Source organism: Notechis scutatus, chromosome Z (assembly GCF_049901735.1).
Source record: "Notechis scutatus isolate UNSWTSFEM ecotype Mainland chromosome Z, rNotScu1.2, whole genome shotgun sequence".
NCBI lineage: Eukaryota > Metazoa > Chordata > Lepidosauria > Squamata > Elapidae > Notechis > Notechis scutatus.
This window is the reverse complement of record NC_142025.1, coordinates 697,501-723,701: the sequence shown is the minus strand read 5'-3', so window position 1 is coordinate 723,701 and position 26,201 is coordinate 697,501. Positions and strand designations below refer to the sequence as shown.

The 26,201-nt window shown below is 49.9% G+C and overlaps 1 protein-coding gene across 1 annotated transcript in view; it reads left to right on the top strand.

The window, feature by feature from the left end:
* SSPO (SCO-spondin) overlaps positions 1 to 26,201 on the top strand; it is a 164,027-nt gene that overhangs the window by 94,995 nt on the left and 42,831 nt on the right. Inside the window, 21 exon segments of the mRNA XM_087947289.1 lie at positions 129 to 220; positions 4,009 to 4,188; positions 5,581 to 5,745; positions 6,945 to 7,197; positions 8,048 to 8,094; positions 8,787 to 8,945; positions 9,810 to 9,944; positions 10,525 to 10,673; positions 12,182 to 12,276; positions 12,371 to 12,423; positions 13,762 to 13,932; positions 14,920 to 15,090; positions 16,031 to 16,110; positions 18,217 to 18,386; positions 18,487 to 18,549; positions 19,483 to 19,553; positions 19,556 to 19,678; positions 20,437 to 20,517; positions 20,520 to 20,606; positions 23,724 to 23,921; positions 26,033 to 26,129. Coding sequence (XP_087803415.1) covers positions 129 to 220; positions 4,009 to 4,188; positions 5,581 to 5,745; positions 6,945 to 7,197; positions 8,048 to 8,094; positions 8,787 to 8,945; positions 9,810 to 9,944; positions 10,525 to 10,673; positions 12,182 to 12,276; positions 12,371 to 12,423; positions 13,762 to 13,932; positions 14,920 to 15,090; positions 16,031 to 16,110; positions 18,217 to 18,386; positions 18,487 to 18,549; positions 19,483 to 19,553; positions 19,556 to 19,678; positions 20,437 to 20,517; positions 20,520 to 20,606; positions 23,724 to 23,921; positions 26,033 to 26,129 — 2,640 coding nt within the window.

Here is a 26,201-nt window from a genome sequence, read left to right as displayed (position 1 = left end):
ACCATGATGGGCAAGTTCCGTTACGGTCATAAACCAAGGATTACCTGTATGTACCCTCTCCGTGAAAAATGGATGGAAAACTAATCACTACTTTAAAAGTTCCCCCAAACCATCCTCTTTCTCTACAGATCCCCCTCCAACCCACCGGCAGCCAACGGGGGTGCCCCATGCCAAGGGGATGCCCAAGAGGTGCGCGAGTGTCACACAATCTGCACCACAGGTAAGAGAAACATCATTTTCTGCGAGGCGGACCCCTCTTTATTTATTTATTTCCCATGGTATAGCATTTATGCATTAAACAAAATCACAAGAACCAGACCTAAATTGTCTCCATTTTTCCCGAAAGGCAACTTGACTTTCTTGGTTTTTTTTTCCTTGAAGAGGTTTTGCTTCTCATCCGAGAAGCTTCTTCAGTTCTGATGGAAGGATAGAACTGTTACTCAGAAAGCTTCTCTGAATGAGAAGCAAAAACTTTTCAGGTTTTTTTTTCCTTGAAGAGGTGTCGCTTCTCATCTGACAAGCTTCATCCATTCTGATGGAAGGATTGAACTGTTACTCAAAAGGGAGGAAGCTTCTCTGGATGAGAAGCAAAACCTTTTCAGGGTTTTTTTTCCTTGAAGAGGTGTCGCTTCTCATCCGAGAAGCTTCTTCCATTCTGATGGAAGGATCAAACTGTTACTCAGAAGGGAGGAATGGCATGGATGAGAAGAAAAACCTTTTCAAGGGGGAAAAACACAAGTAAGTTGTGTTGCCTATTGGAAAAATGCACCTTTGGGTCAACCCTGACCTTGGATGATTAAAAATAGACTTTTAGCATATAAAATGTATATGAAAATATAGAACCCCGGAGCAAGGAACTATTTTAAAAACTCGCAGTACAAAGGATGAATAATCAAAGTACACATGAAATTAAATTACACCTGAGCAGTTACTAGATGGCTAAGCTTATGGTCAAGTATCTGGATATCTAGCCATTGGGCAATGCTGCCCTTGAGATGATGTCGTTCTTGCAGAAATGCAGGGAACCTTTCGAGGTGGCATTCCTTCACAACATGATGTAAATGTCAACTCAAAGAACATTTCTATGCCCGTTTTATAGCTGCCAACAGAAAGGGGAGGAGTTTATAAGAGCCATGCAGCAGTCTGGAACCGAAAGTGCATTCCACTCATATCTTGCAAAAATTATAATGAAGCAACTGGAGTTTCTGTCGTGCAAAAACCTTAATTGGAGAATATGATTGATGACTCTTGGCTATGAATGTGTTTCATTGGAGAATATGAATTATGACACACCCAAAGGGGGCGCGGGGAAAACCAGGGTCAAGGGTGACAGTGAATTACGTGTCTCAGAATCGGCTTACACACGGGTCATGCCAACATGTTAGCTCCTAATAAATGGAGTTTTTGAATCTTGGTTCGAAGCTCATGCTTTCATTGGGGGTGACTGCCGGAATCCTGACAGCTAGCCAATTCTGAGAGAGTAACGTTTGTGGGACATTCCTGCAATCATAGCTATCAACACCGTTTGATTTTTCCAACATCACCAACTGCCATGGTTGGTTCGAGTTCAACGGGACACTGTCTGGACTCCACTGCACCAGTTGGATACCCGCTATCGATATGGAATAATAGACTCAGAACAGACCGTGGAGTTTTCAACCCGTTGCTCAAGCAGGAAACCTTAAGCCAGAGGTTCACAACCCATGGGCCACGGCCCGCTACCAACCCACGCGCTTCCTCCCTTCTGAGTAACAGTTCAATCCTTTCATCAGAACAGAAGAAACTTCTCGGGTGAGAAGCGAAACCTCTTCAAGGGAAAAAAAAACCTGAAAAGGTTTTGCTTCTCATCCGGCCAGGGAAGGGTTTGTTTAACTTTAATACACTTACATGCTTCTAATATTTCTCCTTTCTCTCCAGTTCCATCCCAGTTCAAACTTTAGTTATGCCATTACAGTTCCCAAGAATAAGCCCTAATTAGGTTTTTTTTTAAATATAACATTCCATTCATCAAATACATCCTTCCTTTTACCACAAATAAAACATCAGTAATCATATTTAATATATTTAACAAGTCCTTGTAGATTTACTAGTAATAGTCCTATGCATATTAAATTCCAAACTTCCCTTATTTAACTAATCAATATTTCAATACATTATTTTTATAGTAATCACCACTTTAACTGTCATTCAAATTCCATTTCATGCATTCTGTTATTCCCTCCCCCCTTATTCCCAACCCTATTCTGGATTGAATTATATCTTTGTTATATTGAAGAAGAAAAAGGTACAAATAAATTTAAAAAGAAGAAAGTTTTTCTTTAACTATCGTCTCTTATTTGCTTAAGGTGTTAAGCATTCTCTTCGTAGCTCACCTCCCATATTCCAAGAAGCTTCTTCCATTCTGATGTAAGGATTGAACTGTTACTCAGAAGGGAGGAAGCTTCTCTGGATGAGAAGCAAAACCTTTTCAGTTTTTTTTCCTTGAAGAGGTTTCGCTTCTCATCCAAGAAGCTTCTTCCTTTCTGACGGAAGGATCAAACTGTTACTCAGAAGGGAGGAAGCTTCTCTGGATGAGAAGCAAAACCTTTTCAGTTTTTTTTCCTTGAAGAGGTTTCGCTTCTCATCCAAGAAGCTTCTTCCATTCTGATGTAAGGATTGAACTGTTACTCAGAAGGGAGGAAGCTTCCCTGGATGAGAAGCAAAACCTTTTCAGGTTTTTTTCCTTGAAGAGGTTTCGCTCCTCATCCAGGAAGCTTCTTCTTCCTCTCTCAAATCTTTATCCCTGTCTACTTCCACATTGTAACCTGTCATTTTAAACTTTTCTCCTTTCTCCACCCTGTTCCATTGTCTAATGTTCAAAATGTCTGCTCTTGCTTTTATTTGTGTTGGGATTGAAATGCTAATGGAGGTTCCCTGCTGGGAACTCAGAGACTGTTACGGCTTGTGAATCACCTACGGATGGGGGTGGGATTCAGCTGGTACAGACCAGTTCGGATGAACCAATGATTACACCTGTTGAATCCCACCACTGCCCACAAATACACCCCCATTCCAATCCTAAGTCTCTAGCTGCATATCTTAGAGTTAAAAAAAATTGATTTATTAGAAGTGGCCATGTTGGCGTTGGTGCTGGATGCAGTCGACACTGAAATACATCCTTCATTTCCCCCTTGACCCTGCTCTTCCCCTCACCCCCTGGATGTATATTCTCCAATGGGACACATCCATAGCCAAGAGTCATCCATCATACTCTCCAGTAATAATCTTGTGCGCCCACAGCTTCAGCTTCCAAGGCGATTATCTGAGGCATTTAAGGAATGCACAGCTTTTCCCCCACTCCCTGTTGTGGTTTGTCAGCAGCAGGTACGGATGGCTGAGGTCTCGGAGAGCGAGGACTCTGATGAGGGGCCTGCATGGGATGCAGGGATGGGGCCAGGACCATCAGGAAGTGGGGTGCTGCCTTCGGAGATTGTGGAGGCTGGCAGCAGTGAGGAAGAGGCCCCCGAGGAGCCTGTGCCCAGTGCGTGTGCACGCAGGGCTGCTCGAAGGAAAGAGCAGCTGCAGCAGCACAGGCGACTTGGGAGTAAGGCTTCAAGGTAATGGCCCCTCCCTGAGGAGATAAAAGCCAGCTGAGAAACCGGAGTTCTTTGCAGGAAGCAAAGAAGTTTTTGCACTCAAGCCTTGTGGACATTCGGAGTATTTTGGTTGGTGTTTGGAGACTCTTTGTGTTTGAAATATTTCTTGGCAACTTTATCTAGTGTTCTTGGCAGCCTTGCACCACATTGGCAAGGCTTGTTCTTATCAGAGACAATTAGTCTGAAACAGCCTTTTAACCGGGAAGGAATGCAATTCGTAAATAATCATTAAAAGGTTTTGCTGTCACCTCTGTCTGGTGTTTGTTTCCTTGGAGCAAGGAACACTCCCTTTCTGCTGGCAACTAAAAGGATCATATTGTTTTAGTTGGCAAAGGCCGGGTCAGAACACCGCTTCCCTCCTGTCCCCTCACAGAAATAGCCTTGCTCTGGAGCGACTGGACTCCCTGGTCCCCCTGTTCCAAAACCTGTTTCTATGCCCCGGATCTGGTTGGCACACGGAAACGTTTCCGGCACTGCAATGGAACCTCGCAGGCCGTGGGGTGCGACGGAGAGGCCGTGCAGGAAGAGGACTGCGAGACGCCTCTCTGCCCAGGTGAGCCGCCAAAGCAACGCCAGTACAGCGTGACCCAAAAATTGGCAGTGGCCATGCCCCAAATTCACTCGTCCAAGCAGGCGAGATTCCGCTCAGATTTCACCGGCTGAATTCTTTCAGGAGGACAGGCAAGGGTGGGATTCCACCGGTACAACAACCGATTCGGGGATCAGGCGTTTGTGTCCAAACGCGCGCGCCACATTTCACACAGCTCTAATACCTTCTTACAGCAGTCCCTGTGAAGAGTCCCTATTCCTGGTTTAGCTCTGATGTTCATCTTAAATTAAGCTCAGTTTTGATTCAAGCTTAATTAAAGATTAACTTGGATTTTCATCCAATAAATTAAGCCCAGCTCTGACTGAAACTTAATTCAAGTTTAGCTTTGTTTTTCATCCGATAAATTAAGCTCAGTTTTGATTCAAGCTCAGTTGGAGATTGATTTTCATCCCATAAATTAAGCTCAGCTCTGATTGAAGCTAAATTCTGGTTTAGCTTTGATTTTCATCTGATAAATTAAGCTCAGTTTTGATTCAAGCTCAGTAGAAGATTGATTTTCATCCCATAAGCTCAGCTTTGATTGAAGCTAAATTCTGGTTTAGCTTTGATTTTCATCTGATAAATTAAGCTGATTCAAGCTTAATTGAAGATTAACTTTGATTTTCATCTCATAAATTCAGCTCTGCTTTGATCAAAACTTAATTATAGCTTAGTTTTGATTTTCATCTGATACATTCAGCTCAGCTCTGATCGAAGCTTAATCCTGGTTTAGCTTTGATTTTCATCTCCTAAGAAAAGCTCAACTTTCAACAAAACTTAATCCAGGCTTAAAACTTAATTGAAGCTGTTGTGGCCTACCGGCGGCTAGCGGAGCTGGCAGCAGAGTTGGACAGTGAGGAGGTTGGGGAGGAACCTGGGCTGGTTCTGGAGGCTGAGGAAGGCTCGGACGAGGGCTCTGCGTCAGAGGCAGAGATGGGGCCATGGCCGCCTGGCAGTTATCAGGAGTTGGAGATCAGTGGGGAAGAAGAACAGCTGGAGCCTGTTCCCAGTGTGCGCATGCACAGAGCTGTCAGAAGAAGGGAACAATTACAAACTAAAGGTCAACGTGGGAGTAAGGTGACAGGTGGATGGTGAATTCCCCTTCCATAGGGATTAAAAGATGGAGCAAAAGGGGAGGGGGCTTTTGCAGGAAACAATTTGTTCGTTGCCACAGTGGGAAGATCTGTCTGTGCATCTCAGAGACCTTGTGCTGAGTCCTTCCTTGTCAGCATTGCGTTTGGAAATATTACTTGGCAGCTCTCCAGGCTAGATAAGGTCTGTGCTCCTAATCACACCCTTGAAAGGCTGTTGGCCAGGCCTTTGGTGGAAGGTGAATGGCAGAATATCTCTCTGCAGTGGAGGGGATCTGGACTCCTTGGTCAGCCTGGTCTACCTGCTCAACGCCTTGCGATTCCGGGGTGCAAACTCGTGACCGTACCTGTTCCAAGCCAGCTTATGGGGGCCCAGGCTGTTCGGGCCCCTTGATCCAGACCCGAGATTGCAACACGCAGCCCTGCAGAGGTAACAAGTTTTAAAAATGGCATTGAATGTTTATATTTACATTGATTTTTTTTATATTTGCATTGTGAATTTTTATATGGTATTTAATGTAAGGTAATTCATGTAATATAACTTAATATAATTTAAATTAAATTAATTAATTAATGTAATGTAATTTTTAATTTACTTTTCTTTACTTTAATTTAATTAATGTAATGTAATTTTCTTTAATTTAATTAATTAATTAATGTAATGTAATTTAATTTACTTCTCTTTTTAAAATTAATTTAATTCATGCAATATAATGTAAAATAATTTACTTTTCTTTAATTTAATTTAATTTATTTAATGTAATGTAAAGTAATTTTCTTTTCTTTTCTTTAATTAATTAATTAATTAATGTAAGCTAATTTAATTTACTTCTCTTTTAAATTTAATTTAATTCATGTAATATAATGTAAAATAATTTAATTTTCTTTAATATAATTTATTTAATGTAATGTAAAGTAATTAAATTTTAATTAATTAATTAATTTAATTTATTAATGTAAACTAATTTAATATACTTTTATTTTATTTCATTTAATTAATGTAATGTAATGTAAAGTACTTTCCTTTTCTTTAATTTAATTTATTTAATGTAATGTAATTTTCTTCAATTTAATTAATTAGTTTAATGTAAACTAATTTAATCTACTTCTCTTTTGTTTAATTTAATTAATGTAATGTAACGTAATTCAACTTAAATTAACTTAATTTTTAAATTAAATTAAATATAATTTAAAAGGTTGGGAAGGATTCAACCCCCAGCTCAAGCAGGAGATCCTTATAGAATTACCGAATTACAAGGTCGGAAGCAACCTTGGAGGTCATCTAGTCTGACTTTCTGCTCGAGCAGGAGAGCCTTAAATAATCACAAGAGTCGGAAGGGACCTCAGAGGTCATCTTGTGTGACCCCCTGCTCAAACAGGAGACCCTTACAGAATCTCAGATTTGGAAGGGACCTCGGAGGTCATCTAGTCCAATCCCCAGCTCAAGCAGGAGGCCTTTACAGAATCTCAGAGTTGGAAGAGACCTTGGAGGTCATCTAGTCTAACCCCCCCTGCCCAAGTGGGAGCCCGCCGGGCTGCAGAACAGGGCAGGGGGGGCGGTGGTGTCCACCTTCCCCCCTCTTGTCCGGACTGCCCAGCTGACCCTTTCCTTTGTTCTTTCACCTGCAGCTCAGTGCCCGCCCAACATGGTCTACCTGACGGCTGAGGAGTGCCGGCAGAAAGGGGGTGCTTGCCCCCGGCTCTGTCTGGACCGGGACACCCAAGTGGAGTGTGCCTCCTCCTGCCAAGATGGCTGCCATTGCCGCGAGGGCCTCTACCTCCAGAACGGATCCTGTGTGCCGCTCAGCCAGTGTCTGTGTTACCACCAAGGGGACAGTTACCCGCCGGGCACCACCATCCGTCGAGACTCTTGCAACAACTGGTAGGAGATTGGCATCGCCGCCCCACCTTTTCCTTCCATTTACAAGCGGGTCTGGCACAGTGGGGGGGATTCTACCAGTTTCCTTACCAGTGTGAACTCCTCAAATATTTCTATGGTCTTTTTAGAATTGCCAACAGAAAGGGAGGGGGGAGCAGTGCGGCAGCTTGGAAACCAAAAGCGCATTCTATACATAGTTTTTCAAAGATTGTTACTAGGTGACTGAAATTTCTGCCACTAAAAATCCTAACTTGAGAATGTGATTGGATGACTCTTGGCTATGGATGTATCTCGTTGGAGAATGTGATTTATAACACACCCAGCGGGTGGGTGGGGAGGAGGAAACCAGGGTCAAGGGGGACAAGGAACGATGTTTCTCAGAGTCGGCCGCACCCAGGCAGTGCCGGACATGTTCACTCCCCATAAATCCTTTGGAAGTTTTGGAAGTTTGCCTCAAGACTCATGATTTAAATGGGGGGGACTGATGGAATTCTGACAACTGATTTCCGTGATTGCGCATTTCGCGCAGCTTTCCCCACACCGGAGGAAGTTCTGCCGTGCCAATCATCTGAGAGGATCAAGAAGAGAAAAGCGGGGACGGGGGACGGGCCTATCCTGCGCTTTTCTCTTCTTTCTCCCCTCAGCTGCTCCGCAAAGGTTTTGTTTTACTACTGGTTCCGCCGAAAGGGTAGCAACCAGTCCGAACCCGTTAGCATTTCACCACCGGTCTGCCAATCTGGCTTAATTGGGGGAGGGCAGACCCTATTCCCCCTCACCTCGGGGTGCCCAGGTTGGTCCTGGCATCCAAAGAACTTTCCGGATTCCTGAAAGTTAATGGTTTTTTCTGTTCCAGCACCTGCCAGGAGGGGGCGATGGTGTGCGGCACAGAACCTTGCCCAGGTAACTCTTAAATTAGGGAGGGGGTAATGACCTTGCTGATGGGGGGCAGGAGGATCCAAGAGGAATGAGGAATTCTGGGAGTTGAAATCCTCCCCTCATAAAGTGTGAGGAATTCTGGGAGTTGAAGTCCTCCCCTCATAAAGTGTGAGGAATTCTGGGAGTTGAAATCCTCCCCTCATAAAGTGTGAGGAATTCTGGGAGTTGAAATCCTCCCTCATAAAGTGTGAGGAATTCTGGGAGTTGAAGTCCTCCCCTCATAAAGTGTGAGGAATTCTGGGAGTTGAAGTCCTCCCCTCATAAAGTGTGAGGAATTCTGGGAATTGAAATCCTCCCCTCATAAAGTGTGAGGAATTCTGGGAGTTGAAATCCTCCCCTCATAAAGTGTGAGGAATTCTGGGAGTTGAAGTCCTCCCCTCATAAAGTGTGAGGAATTCTGGGAGTTGAAGTCCTCCCCTCATAAAGTGTGAGGAATTCTGGGAGTTGAAGTCCTCCCCTCATAAAGTGTGAGGAATTCTGGGAGTTGAAATCCTCCCCTCATAAAGTGTGAGGAATTCTGGGAGTTGAAGTCCTCCCCTCTTAAAGTGTGAGGAATTCTGGGAGTTGAAGTCCTCCCCTCTTAAAGAATATTGGCCTGGGGGATTCTGGGAATTGAAGCTTATTCTTATCTCACCCCACCCCTCCTCCTCCGACAGGCAACTGTAGCTGGACCTCCTGGTCCGTTTGGAGCTCCTGCAGCCGGACTTGCAACGTGGGGACTCGGCGGCGGCACCGTGCCGACGTTGGGTTGGAAGGGCAGAACTGCCAGGGCTCCAAGGTGGAGATTGAGTTCTGCAGCCTGCAGCCCTGCCCAGGTGAGAGAGAGAAAGAAACAAGGAAAGAGAGAGAGAGAGAGAGAGAGAGAGAGAGAGAGAGGAGAATAGGAGATGAACAGAGTTGGAAGGGACTCTGTAGATCTACTAGCCCGACCCCCTTGCTCGAGCAGGGGACCCTGGCAGAATCATCGGATTCTTCAAAGGGACCTCAGAGGTCATCCAGTCCAACCCCCTGCCCGAGCATGAGCCTCTCTACCATTCTGGACCCCCGGTTGTCTTACGTCCCTCTCTGGCATCGGAGTCTGGAACTCAGCTCTTCCACCGAGCAGCAGCCCCCAAAGGCCAAAAAGGCATGGATTCTAGGCACACTGTCTCTGAGCATGTCTAGAGTGCTTTTCCCGCGAGCCGCCAATCACCATAATAGTCACCAGTCCAGTTTTTCCACCGAGAAAGACAAGATGGGCAAAAATTCAAGTCCTTCCAGAATTAGAGTCGGAAGGGACCTGGGAGGTCATCTAGTCCAACCCCTTGCACAAGTGGGAGATCCTTAGAGGGTTGGAAGGGACCTTAGAGATCATCTAGTCCAATCCCCTCCTCAAGCAAGAGACCCTTACACAATTAGAAAGTAGGATGGGTCCTGGGAGGTCATCTAGTCCAACCCCTCCTCAAGCAGGAGACCCTTACAGAATGAAAGAGATGGAAGGGATCTGGGAGGTCATCTAGTCCAAACCCCTCCTCAAAAGCGGGAGACCCTTACAGAGAGTTAGAGAATCGGAAGAGACCTGGGAGGTCATCTAGTCCAACCCTTGCACAAGTGGGGAGGGGCTTCCAAGAAGTTGTGGGTTTCCAACCCCCCTCATTCCCCCCTCCTCACTTTTTGTGACCCCCCCTGCCCCCATACAGGGTCTGGCGTAGAATGGGGCCCCTGGTCGGCGTGCTCGGTGCCCTGCGGGCGGCTACCCGCCAGCCGGACCAGAGCCAGCATGAGCGTCTTGGGCCGGCTTGACTTCTCCACCTGCAACCTTCAGCCCTGCACAGGTGGGCTCGGTTTGCCTTCAATTGATGGATGGATGGAGCAATCAGAATGGAGCGAGAAGGGACCTGGGAGGTCATCTAGTCCAACCCCCTCCTCAAAAGCGGGAGACCCTTACAGAGAATTAGAGAGTTGGAAGGGACCTGGGAGGTCATCTAGTCCAACCCCTTGTACAAGTGGGAGATACTTACAGAATGAGAGGGTTGGAAGGGACCTTAGAGATCATCCAGTCCAACACCCTCTTCAAGCAAGAGACCCTTACACGATTAGAAAGTTGGAAGGGACCTGGGAGGTCATCTAATCCAACCCCTTGCACAAGTAGGAGATCTTTACAGAATGGGAGACTCAGAAGGGGCCTTGGAGGTCATGTAGTCCAACCCACTCCTCAAGCAGGAGACCCTTACAGAATGAAAGAGTTGGGAGGATCTCAGAGGTCATCTAGTCCAACCCCCCTGCTCAATCAGGGGAACCCACCCAACCACCACAGACCCTGGCTGTGGTGTCTCCTGGATCAAACCTCCTTCATCGAGAAACCGACTCTAAAACTTTTCCAACTAAGCTCTTTCTGCGGTTCCTTCCAACCAGGGGAGATCCCAGGCACCTGCCCGTCGGGGAAAGTATGGCGAGAGTGCTCTGACGGGCCGGGTTCCTGCGCAGAGCTCAGCATGGACGATGACGCTGGACAGACAGCATGCCGGCCGGGCTGCTACTGCCCCAACGGCACCCTCTTGCTGGTACATACCCCCAAAGTGTTTCCGCTAGCCGTCTCCACCAAGAGATCGGCACTGCCGATCTGTATCTCTGCCCACCTGTAAATCTCTTGCGAAAGTTAGGTGGGGGTTAGGGTCTTTTGGAGGGTATGCAGTCTGACCTAGATTCATGAGGACTAGTGCCACAAGAGCAGAGGGAGCCGTGCCTGGAAGAAGGGGAGGCTGGTGTCTCGAATGGTCGAGGGCAATTCGCCACAGCCAACTCCCCACAGCCAACTCCCCATTGCCAACTCTTCATGGCCAGCACACCATGGCCAACTCTCCATGACCAACTCTCCATGGCCAACTCTCTATGGCCAGCACACCATGGCCAACTCACCACACCAGCTCTCCATGGCCAACTCTCTATGGCCAGCACACCATGCCAACTCTCCATGACCAACTCTCCATGGCCAACTCTCCATGGCCAACTCTCTATGGCCAGCACACCATGGCCAACTCTCCATGACCAACTCTCCATGGCCAACTCTCTATGGCCAGCACACCATGGCCAACTCACCACACCAGCTCTCCATGGCCAACTCTCTATGGCCAGCACACCATGGCCAACTCTCCATGACCAACTCTCCATGGCCAACTCTCTATGGCCAGCACACCATGGCCAACTCTCCATGGCCAACTCTCCATGGCCAACTCTCTATGGCCAGCACACCATAGCCAACTCACCACACCAGCTCTCCATGGCCAACTCTCTATGGCCAGCACACCATGGCCAACTCACCCACGACCAGCTCTCCATGGCCAACTCTCTATGGCCAACTCTCTATGGCCAGCACACCATGGCCAACTCTCCATGACCAACTCTCCATGGCCAACTCTCTATGGCCAGCACACCATGGCCAACTCTCCATGACCAACTCTCCATGGCCAACTCTCTGGCCAGCACACCATGCCAACTCACCACACCAGCTCTCCATGGCCAACTCTCTGGCCCAGCACACCATGGCCAACTCTCCATGACCAACTCTCCATGGCCAACTCTCTATGGCCAGCACACCATGGCCAACTCTCCATGACCAACTCTCCATGGCCAACTCTCCATGGCCAGCACACCATGGCCAACTCTCCATGACCAACTCTCCATGGCCAGCACACCATGGCCAACTCTCCATAGCTAACTCACTATGGCCAACTCTTGATCGGGAGTTCTGTTACCGGCTACAGAGGCCTTCAGGAAAGCCTTGCCGGCCGGCAACTATCCAAAAGTAAATACTAGGGCATCTCCATCCCCACCATCCCCACCCTAGCTTACCTTTTTACCCCTGCCCCCTGGAGTGGGCAGGGGGTTAATTAGGCCTTATTTGGGGGGGGAGGGTTAGAGCTTATATTGGGCGCACATGTAAAAAAGCCAAGCTAGGGCTTACTTTCAGGGTAGGTCCTATTTTCAGGGAAACATGGTTAATTGGCTGTGATAAGTTAGCTACGGTGAGATGTCCCTTTGTGGTCGCCAAATCCTTCTCCTCTTCTCCCAGAACAACCTGTGTGTGCCAGCAGAGGCGTGCCCATGCACCGTAGAGGGACAGATCTATGCACCCGGCGAAATGGTGGCCAAAGGTTGCGAGAACTGGTCAGTCTCCCGTCTCCTGTACAGTCCCACCGTCTCCTTACGTCGTCGCTTCCACGTAATTCGGATCTTTTTTTTGTCCCCTCCCTTTTCGCAGCTCCTGCATCGGTGGGCAGGTGGCCAATTGCAGCCGCGCGGCCTGTGGTGATGGTGAGCGAGGTTCTTCCGCTTCTGATGCTGTCCTCGTCCTATGACGGTTTGTTTAAGGCCCGTTCGCCATTTCAGAAACAAAATGACTAATGTCATAGTTTCACGCTTACGACCACCACCACATCCCCGCAGTCATGGGGGGAAGTTGGGCGACCGAATCACATTTACGTCACCTAAGCAGGATCTTTGCTTAACGACTGTCTCGTGACGCTTCCCAACAGCAGGGATTCACTGAACAACAGCAGTGAGGAACACCATAAAATGGAGCAAAGACAAATGTCTCACTTAATGACATCAATGTTGTCATTAATGGTGTTCAATGGTGGTTGTAAGTTGAGAATGGCCTACATTCACTCAGGACAGGGAGGTAGAAAGGTTTTTGGGGAATACTTCCTTTTAATGCCATTGGTAGGCTATCAAATGGGGCACAATTCACTTTACAGTGGTCTCGCTTAGTGACAGAAATGCTGTGGGCATAAGTCAAGGACTCCCTGCATTCAGAAAAGTTAAGCCGGATTCATGTCTGGCTAAGTTCATCAGTGCAGGGATTCACTTAACAGTGGGGGTCAGATAGGTTGTAAAACGGGGAGGGGAGTCACTTTGCCACTGTCTCACTTAGCAACGGAAATGTTGGGGCTCCATTTTGATCATAAGTTGAGGACTGGCTGTCCTGGGATCAGATTTCTCTCCGGCAGATTCTGGATGGTTTGCAAAAAAGCAGGAAGTGTTGGTCCATTCATCCAAAGAGGCTCAGATTCCAAAAAAAAAAAGCTGGAAGGGGTCTTGGAGGCCATCTAGTCCAGCCCCCTTCTCGAGCAGGAGACCCCCGACAGAATATCGCCCAGTTGGAAGGGACCTCGGAGGTCTTCTAGTCTGACCCTCCCTACTCGATGAGGAACCTCATACAGAATTACGCCCCCCCCGCTCAAACAAGGAGCCCTTGAGGAATCATAGAAGGACAGAGTTGGAAGGGACCTTGGAGGTCACCTAGTCCAGCCCCCTGCTCGAGCAGGGTTTCAAGGGTTTCTTGTTTGAGCAGGGGGCTGGACTAAATGCCCTCCCCTCAAGGCCCCTTCCAACTCTCATCGTGTAAGGCTATCCTGCTTGAGTCAGGGGGCTGGACTAGATGACCTCCAAGGCCCCTTCCCACTCCATCCTTCCATTATTATTCTGAATTTGGGTTCCTTGGTACCTGCCTGAGCTGGGTAGTCTACTTTATCAAGGGAGGGGGGGTTGATACTCTGGGGAGGAGGGGGCAAAGACCCCTTCCCCTTGCCCCGAGTTCCGATTTCCATGATGGGCATCTCCTGATGGTCTCCTTTCCTTCTTCCTCGCCAGTGAACGGTCTGTGGTCTGAGTGGACCCCCTGGAGCAAATGCTCAGCCTCCTGTGGGCTGGGACTGCAAAACCGATACCACTTCTGCACCGATCCGGCCCCTTCCGGCATTGGATTGCCCTGCCTGGGGCCGGAACGCGAGGACCGAGCCTGCCAGCTCCAGACGTGTTCCCGTAAGTCACACCCGGTTGTTGTTTCCCCCCTCCCTAGGCTCCGGAGCAGTGGTGGTCTTCAGCCCGGTTCGGCCCAGTTTGGCCCTTTCAGCCCGGTTCAGTCAGATCCACCCAGTTCTGCCCGTTCAGCCTGGTTCAGGCAGATTTGGCCCAGTTCAGCCCAGTTTGGCCTGGATTGACCCAGTTGGCCCAGTTCAGCCCCGTTCAGCCCGGTTCAGTCCGTTCAACCTGATTTGGTCCTGTTCAGCCTGGTTTGGTCTGATTTGGTCTGGTTTGGCCCTGTTCGGCCCTGTTTGGCCCAGCTTGGCCTGGTTTAGCCCAGTTCAGCCCAGATCGGCCTGGATCAGCCCAATTCGGCCTGGTTTGTCATGGTTCGGTCCTGTTCATCCCTGTTTGGCCCCATTTGGCCCGGTTTGGCCCAGTTTGGCCTGGTTTGGCTCGGTTCAGCCTAGTACTGCCCAGTACAGCTCGGTTCAGCTGGTTTGGCCTGATTTGGCTCAGTTCAGCCTGGTTCCATCTGGTTTGGCCCTGTTCAGCCCTGTTTTGCCCGGTTCAGCCTGGTGTGGCCCAGTTTGGCCCAGTTTGGCCCAGTCTGGCCCCATTCAGCCTGGTGTGTCCCGGTTCGGCTCAGTTCAGCCCCGATCAGCGAACCGGATGTGAAATTAACAGCCGGTTCACCCGAACTGGTGCGAATTGTTAGCCTCCCGCTCATCCTGGTCCCTTGTCTGAAATGGCATAGGGCCTCCTACTCAAGGCGGGGGTTGGACTAGATGACCTCCAAGGTCAACTTACCAGAGATTTGCTGAATATTGCCAAAAATAACAATCACCGAATTGGAAGGGACCTTAGAGGTCATCTAGTCCAACCCCCTTGCTCAAGCAGGAGACTCTTACAGAAGGAAGGAGTTGGAGGGGACCTCAGAGGTCATCTAGTCCAACCCACTGGTCAATGGGGGGCAGTTCTGTAACCCACCCCTCTTCTGTGCAGGGCCCGGGGATTGGGGGTTTTGGAGTCCCTGGACGTCCTGCACCGTCAGCTGCGGCGGGGGCCTGCGGAGCCGGAGCAGAGCCTGTGACAGCCCCGCCCCCCGAGGAGGCGGAGACTACTGTGAGGGACCGCCCACTCAGGTGGAGTCCTGTGGCTTGAACCCTTGTCCAGGTGAGTTGTGGGAAATCACTTGGGATGCAGCCCGTCCTTGGTTTTACAACAAACGCTGCATTTAGTGTCCGGCCGAAGGTCCTACAAAACTGTGACGTAGGGCCGTTTCTCACAGTTATGACCGCCGTGGACTCACCTTTATGACCCTCGTGGGGTCCTCCAAGCTGAGAGAGCTTCTCCCCTGGACTTCATCAAATTCGATTCACTTAACGACCGTGCAGGGATTCAAGGAAATGATGGGGCAAAAAAAGAAGAGAAAAATCCCTGCGGTTACCTCACGCAAATGGTTGTTCAATGAATCCGGCTTCCCCAGTCACAAAGTGAATTGGGCTTGCCTAGTTGTTCAGTGAGCTGTGTCCCCTTTCTTGCCTTGGTCATTAAGTGAGGCACTCTGGTTGTGAGGCCTGGAACATGGTCACCAGGTGTTTAGCACATTTGGTTCCCATTTCATTACCTTTCTCGCCACTGTCGTTAAGTGAATTGCCCCTGGTTGTGAAGCCGACCTGATGGTCATTAAGCAAATCATGCTTGCCCCGTTGACTTGGTCCCAAAACAGGGATTGCGGGACTGACCCCCCCCCCCCGGGGTACCCCTAGACAAACCCGTTGCCAAGCATTCGAATTCGGATTCTGGGTCCCACGGGAACACCGCCACGCTTGTAAGTGTGAAAAAAATGGTCACCAACTAATGGTCATAAGTCGAGGACAACTGGAAAGGAACAAGGGGAGGGTCTTTCTGGTGATTGTAGGGCGGGGGGCTGAGAATTGGTGGTCCCCATTGCCCCATCGCTGAGGATTTATCCGAATCAAAGTCTCTCCAATACAGCAGGAAAGCCCCTCCCCTTGGACCGGGAGGGGGAGGGCGGGTGAAAATATTCCGGGGTGGGGGGTTTGTCTTTCTCATTGGCTCTTTTGCCCCTTTATACCCCCCTCTTCACCAGATTTGAACTGTTCCATTTTGGAAGACTCGGTTTATAGTCGCTGCGGACCGCCCTGTCCTCGTTCTTGTGATGACATCACGGTAAGCTCATCTCTCTCAGTCCTCCCTCCCAAGACCCCCACCCACCTCTTCTCTGGCCAAGAGGGTCTCGGGTGCAATGAATACATGATGGGCTGCGGGGTTGACGGTGGGGTAAGACGCCACCGCACCCCAAATGCCAGCCGTCTTCGGTGCTTCTGTTTGGAAGGTCCACAACCTGTGGGGCGCAGTTCACTACCAGGCCACCGGGCCCTGTGAGCGCCTGGCTGGGGCGCATGTGCACACCTGCCCCCCCACTCATGCTAGCGCTGCAGCCTTACGCCGTCGCTAAGAGTGCAGCAAGCATTGTATGGGCGCTTGTGTTACCGCAAGTGCACACTCCCCCATTCGCGCTAGCATTGCGGCTTCGTGTGGGCAGTATCGTGCGAAGAACTCGCACTAGAATCGCGGCTTCGCATGGGCAGTACCACATCCCCCACTTGCACCAGCAACATGGCTTCATGTGGGCGCTAATCGTCTCGCTCTCCTGCTACTGTGTTTCCCTGAAAATAAGACCCGGTCTTGTATTTTGTGGGGTTCCGAAATAAGCTCTAGGGCTTACTTTTGGGGAAACACAGTTTCAGGGCGATCCCCCCCAGCTGGCAGCCACCCCTGAGGTGCACCGGAACCAACTGTATCCGGCAGGAGCTGCAGCCCCACCAGCCCTTTGCTCAGCGTACTCGGCGGGCTCCGCAGCTCACACAATGCAGATGAGCTGATTCCTGATCCAAGCAGCAGGGGGAGGCAGAGGCCACGCGGGGTGGAAGCAGGGAATCTGGAGCGCTGTGCAGGCCGCGGGAAAGCCTAGAGTGGGCGGTTCCTTTTTCCTCCTCCCCTTCCTCTTCCTCCTCCTCCTCCTTCTCCCTTTTCCTCCTCTTCCTCCTCCTCTTCCTTCTGCTCCTCCTGCCCCTTCTGCTCCTGCCCCTCCTCTTCTTCTTCTTCCTCCTCTTCCTCCTCCTCTTCCCTCCTGCTCCTTCTCCTCCTTCTCCTGCTTCTCCTTCTCCTCTTCCTCATCCCTCCTCTTTCTCCTTCCTCGTCCTCGTCCTCCTGGAGTGGTGCACTGTTAAAAACAGGTTATTTTGGGGGTAGGGCTTATTTTCAAGGAAACATGGTAGCTTCACGGCATTACCCAGCGCTGTCGTCGCCATGAGCGCATCTCCCACTTGTGTTAGTGTTGCGGTATGGCACGGATGCTCTCCGCCTTTTTTTCTTCTTCTTCTTCTTCTTCTTCTTCTTCTTCTTCTTCTTCTTCTTCTTCTTCTTCTTCTTCTTCTTCTTCCTCCTTTTCTTCTTTTTCTTTTTCTTCTTCTTGTTCTTCTTCCTTCTTCTTTTCTTCTTCTCCCCATTCTTCTTTTCATTCCTCATTTTCTTTTTTCTTTTTCTTCTTCTTGTTCTTCTTCCTTCTTCTTTTCTTCTTCTCATTCTTCTTTTCATTCTTCCTTTTCTTCTTCTTCTTTTCTTCTTCTCCTCATTCTTCTCATTCTTCTTCTTTCTTCTTCTTCTTCTTCTTCTTCTTCTTCTTCTTCTTCTTCTTCTTCTTCTTCTTCTTCTTCTTCTTCTTCTTCTTCTTCTTCTTCTCTTTTCTCCTCTTTCCTCCTTCTCTTTCCTTCCCTTCCCCTCCATCCTTCTTTCTTTTCCTCCTCCCCTCCTTCCCTTCCTCCTTCTCTACCCTCTCCTCTTCCTTCCTTCTTCCTCCTCTTCTCTCCTTCTTCCTCCTCCTTCTCCTGCCTCCTCCTCTTTCCTTCTCCTCTTCCTCCCTCCTCCTCCTTCTCTTTCATTCTCCCCTTCCTCCTCTTTCCTTATCTTCTCCTTATCCCTCCTCCTCCTTCCTCCCCCTCCTCTTTCTCTCCTTTTCATCCCTCCTGCTGTTCCTCTCTCCAAACCTCTCCTCCCTTCTAGCACTAATGGTGTTCCCTAGTTGGGTCATGAAACGTCTACAAGGAAACCACCCAGCTCAGAGAGGACCCCACCGTCTTCCTCACATCCCGTTTGAGACGTAACAGGCCTCGGCCTGTGGGGCGTTCGGTCTCTGGGTCATTCTCATTCCCACACCCTCCTTTCCCTCCCACTTCACCTCCCCTCCCCTCTGTCTCCCCCCCTTCCCACCAGCACTGCGCCTGGGCCTGCGAACCAGGCTGCTACTGCACTGGGGGCAAAGTCTTGCACAGCAACGGCTCGGCCTGCGTGGAGAAACCCAGCTGCACCTGCCTAGATCTGAGCACCGGACGGCGGCACCCGCCGGGAGAAGTCGTGCCCCGTGCCGATGGGTGCAACAATTGGTAAGCCAGCCAGGAAGAGACGGCCCAGCCGGGATGGAGCGGCTTTCCTTTCCGATTCCAACAGGGCGTCTCATCCGCTCCCTCTTCTCCTTTCCCACAGTACCTGCTCCGATGGAAAGCTGGGTTGCACCAACCAGGCCTGCCCAGGTGAATCCCCCAAAGTGTGTGTGGGGGGGGCATGAGGGCTGGATGGGGCAGAATGTAGCTGGGAGGCAGAGTCCCTGCATTGAGAGGAACAGTGATGGGGCAGGACGGGACGTGACAGTTTCACATCCTATCTAGATAACATCATCAAGGCTGGAAAGGAGTGAAGTTTGCAGAGAGGTGGAGGAGGAAGGAGGAAGGAGGAAGGAGGAAGGAGGAGGAGGAGGAGGAGGAGGAGGAAAAGGAAGGAGGGGGATGAGGAAAGAGGAGAAGGGAGACGGGGAAAAGGAGGAGGAAGAGGAGGAGGGGAGGGGGAAAAGGAGGAGGAAGAGGAGGAGCAGGAAGAGGAGGAAGAAGGAGGAGGGAGGAGGAGGAGGGGAGGAGGAGAGAGGAGGAGGGGAAAGAGAAGGAAGAAGAGGAGGAGTAGGGGAAAAAGGAAGGAGGGAGAAGGGGGAGGGGAGGGGAGGAAAAAGGAGGGGAAAGAGAAGGAGGAAGGAGGAGGGAAGGGGGAAAAGGAAGGAGGGAGAAGGGGGAGGGGAGGAAAAAGGAGGAGGAAGAGAAGGAGGAAGGAGGAGAAAGGAGGAGGAGGAAGGGGGATGAGGAAAGAGGAGGAGGGGGGAAGAGAAGGAGGAAGAGGGGGAGGGCAGGAGGAAAAAGGAAAGAAGAAGGGGGGGAAGGAAAGAGGAGAAGAGAGGATAAGAAGAAGGAGGAGGAAGAGGAGGAGGAGGTGGAGAAGGGAGGAGGTGTAGGAAGAAAGAGGAGGAGGAAAGAGGAGGAGGGGGAGGAAAAGGGAGAAAGAGGAGGAGGGAGGAGGAAGAAAGGGAGGAGGAGGAAAAAAGAGGAAAAAAAGGAGGAAGAGGAAGAGAAGAAGAGGGAGGAGAAGGAGAAGGGAGGAAGAGGATGAAAAAGAGGAGGAGGAGGAGAAGGAGAACCCTTTTTGTTGCCCCTCCAGTGCCAGGGGCTGGTGTGACTGGGCGCAGTGGAGTCCCTGTTCCCGGACATGTGGCAGCGAGATGGTGACTCGCTACGGACTTGCAGCTGCCCCAAGCCCCAGCATGGAGGCCGCGAGTGCGAGGCGCAGGAGTATCACGGAGACAGTGGGGTCCAGCTGCAGAGAAGAGCGTGTCTTGTGACCAGTTTCTGCCCAGGTGAGAGCCTTAAAACGGGGGCTCTATATCTATTATATCTATCTATCTATCTATCTATCTATCTATCTATCTATCTATCTATCTATCTATCTATCTATCTATCTATCTATCTCTATTTCTATCAATCTACATATCCATCAATCTCCTATCTCAATCTATTTATCTATCATCTATCTCTAACTACCTATCTATCTATCTATATCTGTCTATATTTCTTTATATCTATCTATATCTATATCTCTCAATCCCTGTCTATCCGTCTATCCATCCATCTATCTACCTATCTATCAATCTATCTCTATTTCTATCTAAATCTATCCATTCCCAGACATACTCAGAGCCTGTTTTTATGCCTAAGGAGCTACGACAACTCACAGCCTCCTGGTTTCTAATCCGGCACCTTAACCATGGGACCAAACTGAACATTTGTTGTACAGAACCCCAAATTTCAGATCTTTGGAGGCCACTCCAGAAAGCCTGAAAACATGTACATAGTCCTCATTGAGGGAACTGCAACTCCAATTGATGGCTTGGTCATTAAGCCAAGCCGTTGCTCAGCCAAGCTGTTGCTAAAGGAGGCTTTACAATCCGATTTTGGCTTTCCTGTGCTTGACAGGCCTGTTGTAAACACATTCGCTGCTCGCCAAGTGACTGTTTGTGACAGTCACTAAATGAGGACTACCTTTATATATTCGGGGGGGGGCTACCAGCCACTGTGGCTTTATCAAACCTCCCTCCCATGTTTCACGCTCTTGCAGTCGATGGGGGCTGGTCCTCGTGGAGCGCCTGGTCTCCCTGTGATGCCTGCCATGGCGTGTCGACGAGGACCCGGGAATGCAACAACCCCCAGCTCGCTTTGGTGGCGTGGCGTGTCCCAGAGAAGCTCTCCAAAGCCGGCAGTGCCACGACGGAGTCACCCTCTGCGATGGTGAGAAGGAGCATTGGCGGGGGAGCGGGAGAGACAGGAGTGGGCTGCAGGCATCCCCCCCACAATCCCATGCCGTGTTGAGGAATGCGGAGAGAAACGTAGCGCATTTCCACCCAATTCAGCGCATGAACAGCCAGCTGACTTGGTCAAGACACGTAGTCCTCGACCGCAGTCGTCTCCTTTTCATGAGCCCATAATCCCTTGCAGGGTGGAGTCTGGGCAGCTGAATGGAGCTAGCAAGAGTGTTTACTGGCCAGATGCCTTTCCTGTTGCCAATGCGGAGTTTTGTTCAGCAGATATATTCTCAGTGTGTCCAGAGAGAAATATTTGCCTCGATTGCGGTCGTAAATCGAGTGGATTGCAGTCGTAGAGTCAAGTCAACTGCAGTCATAAGTCAAATAGTGTGGTATTGTGGCACCCTCGCCTCACAGTTAGAAAGTTATGGTCACCACACGATTCAACTTACAACCGCAATCGAGTACCCAAATTTCTGTTGTTCAGTGAAACATTGGTTAAGCTGAGTGTTTACTGGCCGGATGCCCTTCCTGTCACCAATGCGGAGTTTTATTCAGTAGATATATTCTCAGTGTGTCCAGAGAGAAATATCTGCCTCTACTTAGTACTGAACCCATAACCTCCTGATCGTGAGGCGACAGCGCCACCTCTAGGCCACCACACCACTCGACTTACAACCACAATCGAGCGCCCAATTTTCCATTGTTCTGTGAGAGATTGGTTAAACTGAGTGTTTACTGGCCGGATGCCCTTCCTATTGCCGATGCGAGACTCTACAGGACGACGACGGAGCGCGGCGAGTTGGACACCCATGTTCTAGAACAAACGGTGGTTCGATCTCATTTCAAGTTTTCATCCTTTGCGCGGGGAACTTTGAGGAAAAACTTCCACAATGCACAGAACCTAAACCGGGGATCACCAACCCTTGGACCACAGCAGCCACTACTGGACCGTGACCCGTTTGGAACTGCACCATAGAGCGGTGGGCGAGCATGGATGAGCACGTTCCCACTTGCACGAGTAGCGGGGGTAACGCGTGGGCTTGCACACCATTGGCACGTGTGATGGGCGTGCAGGCACACAGCTCATGCAAGCCCACACACGGGCCTGTTGACTGCATGTGCGGCAACGTCTCCGCTCCCTCCCTGCATGGAACTGTGGCGTAAAGTCTTCAGTTCTGACCCAAATCTGGTTCCAAGAGAGCAAACATGAGACAAAGGTTAACAGCACAACCTTTTAGTGTTTCATGTACGAATCCCATTTCTTCACAGATCAAAGGCTGCTTCTAACGAACGAGCTCTGATGAGGAAGAGCCTGGCCAAGTTTTTGTAAGGCTGCCAAGAACAACAGATAAAGTCCTTAAACAATAAATCAAAGAGTCTCCAAACACCAACTCAAATATTCTAACGTCCACCAGGCTCAAGTATCAAACTTCTTTGCTTCCTGCAAAGAACTCCAGTTTGTCAGTGGGCTTTTATCTCCTCAGGGAGGGGCCATTACCTTGGAGCCTTACTCCCGAGTCGCCCGTGCTGCTGCAGCTGCTCTTTCCTCCGAGCAGCCCTGCGTGCACACGCACTGGGCACAGGCTCCTCGGGGTCCTCTTCCTCACTGCTGCCAGGCTCCACAATCTCCGAAGGCAGCACCCCACTCCCTGATGGTCCTGGCCCCATCCCTGCATCACACACACAGGCCCCTCATCAGAGTCCTCGCTCTCCGATACCTCAGGCGTCTGCACCTGCTGCTGGCGAACCACAACATGTTCATAGTACAAATTGGGAACTGTGACGGAGCAAGGTTCCTCAGCCCCTCGCTTGTGGGGAAGACCGAGAGGAAGGCAAGGTGTCAACTCGTAAAGCATTCCTATACCTGTTTCTGAGTTACCATAAACAAAGCGGGGGGAGGACATCTGAAGGAGCATTACGGCAGTTTAAAACCAGAAGCTCATTCCACACTTATCTTTCCAAGATTGTAGCTAGGCTACCGGATCTTCTGCCCAAGAAAATCCTTCATTGGAGAACGTGATAGATGATACCCAGCCTGAGAACGTATTTAATTGGAGAATCTGATTTATGACACGCCCAGGGGGAAGGGGGGGAAAACAGGGTCACGGGTGACTGTCAATTACGTAGGCCAGAGTTGGCTTCATTTAGGTTCATGCCGGCATGCTGCTCCTTAATAAATCTTCTGAGCTCCTTTATTGATGCCATGGCATGAAAATCCTTCGTTGGTGAGAGATTATGATAAAAATAAAATAACAGACTGTGATAATCAGAATCCACAGAAGGCTTTAATATAAGATATTGCAATATCGGCCCCCAACTTCAAACAACAGTTTATGAGAAAGGAGACACTCCCTTTCCAGTAAATACAGCCTTCTATAGAATTATCACATTGAAGAGATTACATAACACTTCCTGTTTTTCACACGTTGAAGTTACAGAGATTCTCCTAAGAAAGTCCTGGGTGTTTTTCACAACTTCTCCAATGGAAATCCCCCAACTTTCCTCCTCTTCATCATTATCATTAGATTTCCTGTTTTCACTTAAAAGATTACACAGGAGATCATTAATAATGCTATAATGTCAAGGTGACCCCTTACGAATCTCAAATCAAGCCAAGGACGTAATATTTTGCAATCTTATAGAACTTTAGCAATAACAAGTTAATAAGAAGTTATAGGAATGTTCTGATCTCTAGCAGGTCAGGTTAAGAACAAATACGGAGCCTGTCTTGCTCTTTATATTCTTGGGTGTATAAGGTAAATTTTCACATATAACAGTTGGAGAATGGGACTATGACATGCCAGGAAAATCCTACGTTGGAGAATGTGATTGACGACACCCAGCCTGTGAACGTATTTAATTGGAGAATCTGATTTATGACACACCCAGGGAGGAGAGGGGGAAACAGGGCCACAGGTGACTGTCAATTTCGTAGGCCAGAGTTGGCTTCATTTAGGAGAATGCCGGCATGCTGCTCCTAATAAATCTGTTGAATTCTTTTGAAGCTTGGCTTGAGGCTCATGATTTAATTAGGGCAATCGCCGGAATCCTGACACAAGAGGGGGAGATTTGTTAAGGTTAATGTCCCGTGTCTCCTCAGACTGCCGAGGTGGCCAGGTGTCTTACCCCTGTGGCAAGCCATGCCCGCGGACCTGTGAGGACCAGCAGCCTGACGCCGCCTGCGTGGAGAGTCCCAGCTGCCAACATGCTTGCGCCTGCCCGGATGGACAGCTGCTCCAGGATGGCATGTGCGTGGCGCCTTCGCAGTGCCGCTGCAAATACCAGATGCCCTGGCTGGGTGAGTCCACATGCCCCTGGAGAACAACAGGGGATGGAAGCCCCCCCGAGCAGTGCCCCCAACCTTTTGAGCCCCAGGAACCGGTTTTGTGGAGAGAGGTTTTGCCATGGACTGGAGGGCGCGTGGTTTTGTGTGCTGCCTGCATCCTGCAGATGGGGGCTTCACTTGTTTGCGTGGCCAGGATTCTGGCATGCCACAGCCCAGTGCCAGTCCATGGACCAGGGATTGGGGACCGCTGCCCCAGAGGGAGGAATAAAGAAATTATGGCTGGTGGCTAGTGGAGCTGGCAGCAGAGTTGGACAGTGAGGAAACTGGGCCAGTCCTGGAGTCTGGGGGAGGCTTGGACAAGGGCTCTGCATCAGAGGCAGAGATGGGGCCAGGGCTGCCCAACAGTTATCAGCTGCCTTCAGAGTCGGAGATCAGTGGGGAAGAAGAACAGCTGAAGCCTGTTCCCAGTGCACGCATGCACAGAGCTGTCAGAAGAAGGGGACAATTACGAACTCAGGGTCGACGCAGGAGTAAAGCCACAGGCAGACATAGGGATTAAAAGAGGAGGGAAAGGGAAGAGGGCTTTTGCAGGAAACAATTCCTTCGTTGCCACAGTGGGAAGATCTGTCTGTGTATCTCAGAGACTCTTGTGCCGAGCCCTTCCTTGTCAGCACTGCGTTTGGAAATAGTTACTTGGCAGCTCTCCAGGCTAGATCAGGGCTGTGCTTCTAATCACACCCTTGAAAGGCTGTTGGCCAGGACTTTGGCGGAAGGCGAATGCCAGAATTTCACCTTTGTTTAATAAAAGGGATTTTGCCGAGACAAAGAGTCGGCTTAGTGCTTTTTTGGGGAAGCCGAGGTCAGAGCCGAAAGGGGGAGGCACTTCTGCAGGCCTCTTTTTTATGAGCAAGACAACCAAGACTGCATTTCCAGTCGACAGTGTCCTGGAGGCGAATGGGGTGCACTTTGGGGTAAGATCTGGGGGGTATCCCCAAAGCAGTGGGGCCAATGCTGATCTGGGAGAATGTAGTCAAGAGACAGCAGAGCTGGGAATGTCTGGTGGGCAGGAAGAAAGCAAGGTTGAGTCCCCCCCAGCAGTTTGCAGCATGAGGGAGGGAGGGAGGGAGGGAGGGAGGGAAGGAAGGAAGGAAGGAAGGGAAAGAAGGAAGGAAGGAAGGAAGGAAAGGAAGGAAAGGAAGGAAAGGAAGGAAAAGAAGGAAAGGAAGGAACTGTGAGGTCCTGGGTGCTCTCTGAGCTGGGTGGTTTCCTTGCAGACGTCTCATGACCCAGCTAGGGAATGTCATCAGTGCAAGAAGGGAGTAAGATTTGTGGTGGGAGGAGGTGGAGGGAGAGGAGGAGGAGGAAGAGGAGGAAGAGGGGCAGGAAAAGGACTGGGGGGTCCTTTGTGCTCTCTGAGCTGGGTGGTTTCCTTGCAGACATCTCATGACCCAGCTAGGGAACTTCATCAGTGCTGGAAGGGAGGGTGCTTTGATCTCTGTTTATATACAACGTCTTTTAGCTCTGGTGATGTTATCTAGTTGGGTCATGAAACATCTGCAAGGAAACGATGAAGCTAAGATTCCTCTCCCTCCTCCTCTCCTTCATCCTCCTCCCCCTCCTCCCACTCCTCCTTCTCTTCTCTGCAAACCCCCCTCCATTCTAGCACTGATAATGTTTAATGTTCCCTACTTGGGTCATGAAATACTTGCAGGAAAACCACCCAGCTCAGAGAGCACCAAAGACCCTCCAGTCCTCCTCCTCCTCCTCCTCCTCCTCCTCCTCCTCCTCCTCCTCCTCCTCCTCCTCCTCCTCCTCCTCCTCTTCCTCCTCCTCCTCCTCCTCCTCCTCTTTCTCCCCCTCCCTTCCACCACTGATGATATTCCCTAGTTGAAGGAAACCACCAAGCTCAGACAGCACCAAGTACAAAGATTCCCCTTTATGAATTCTCAGGGTGTAATCTACAGTTAGAATCTCCACAGACATCGAAAGCTATTGCAGGCAACTGCTTTAGTCTGGCAAGATTCAGTCCTTGGGCACGCAGGAATCGAGCCACTTGCTCGGAAGTAACGCCACGCATCGTTGTTTGGTTCTTTGGGCTCGACGCACGTGTCTCTTGCACGCAGGTGTCCCCGAGGATCGGAACCTCTCCTCCTGGTTGGGACTGCCCAAGTGGGAGGATGCCCAGCCTGGGGAGACCATCCATGCCCCCTGCCAGAACTGGTGAGTGGACGACGGCAGGGAGGGCGTCCAACCGAGCTTTGCTGGGTTTTGCACTTCTTCCGAGATAAAAAT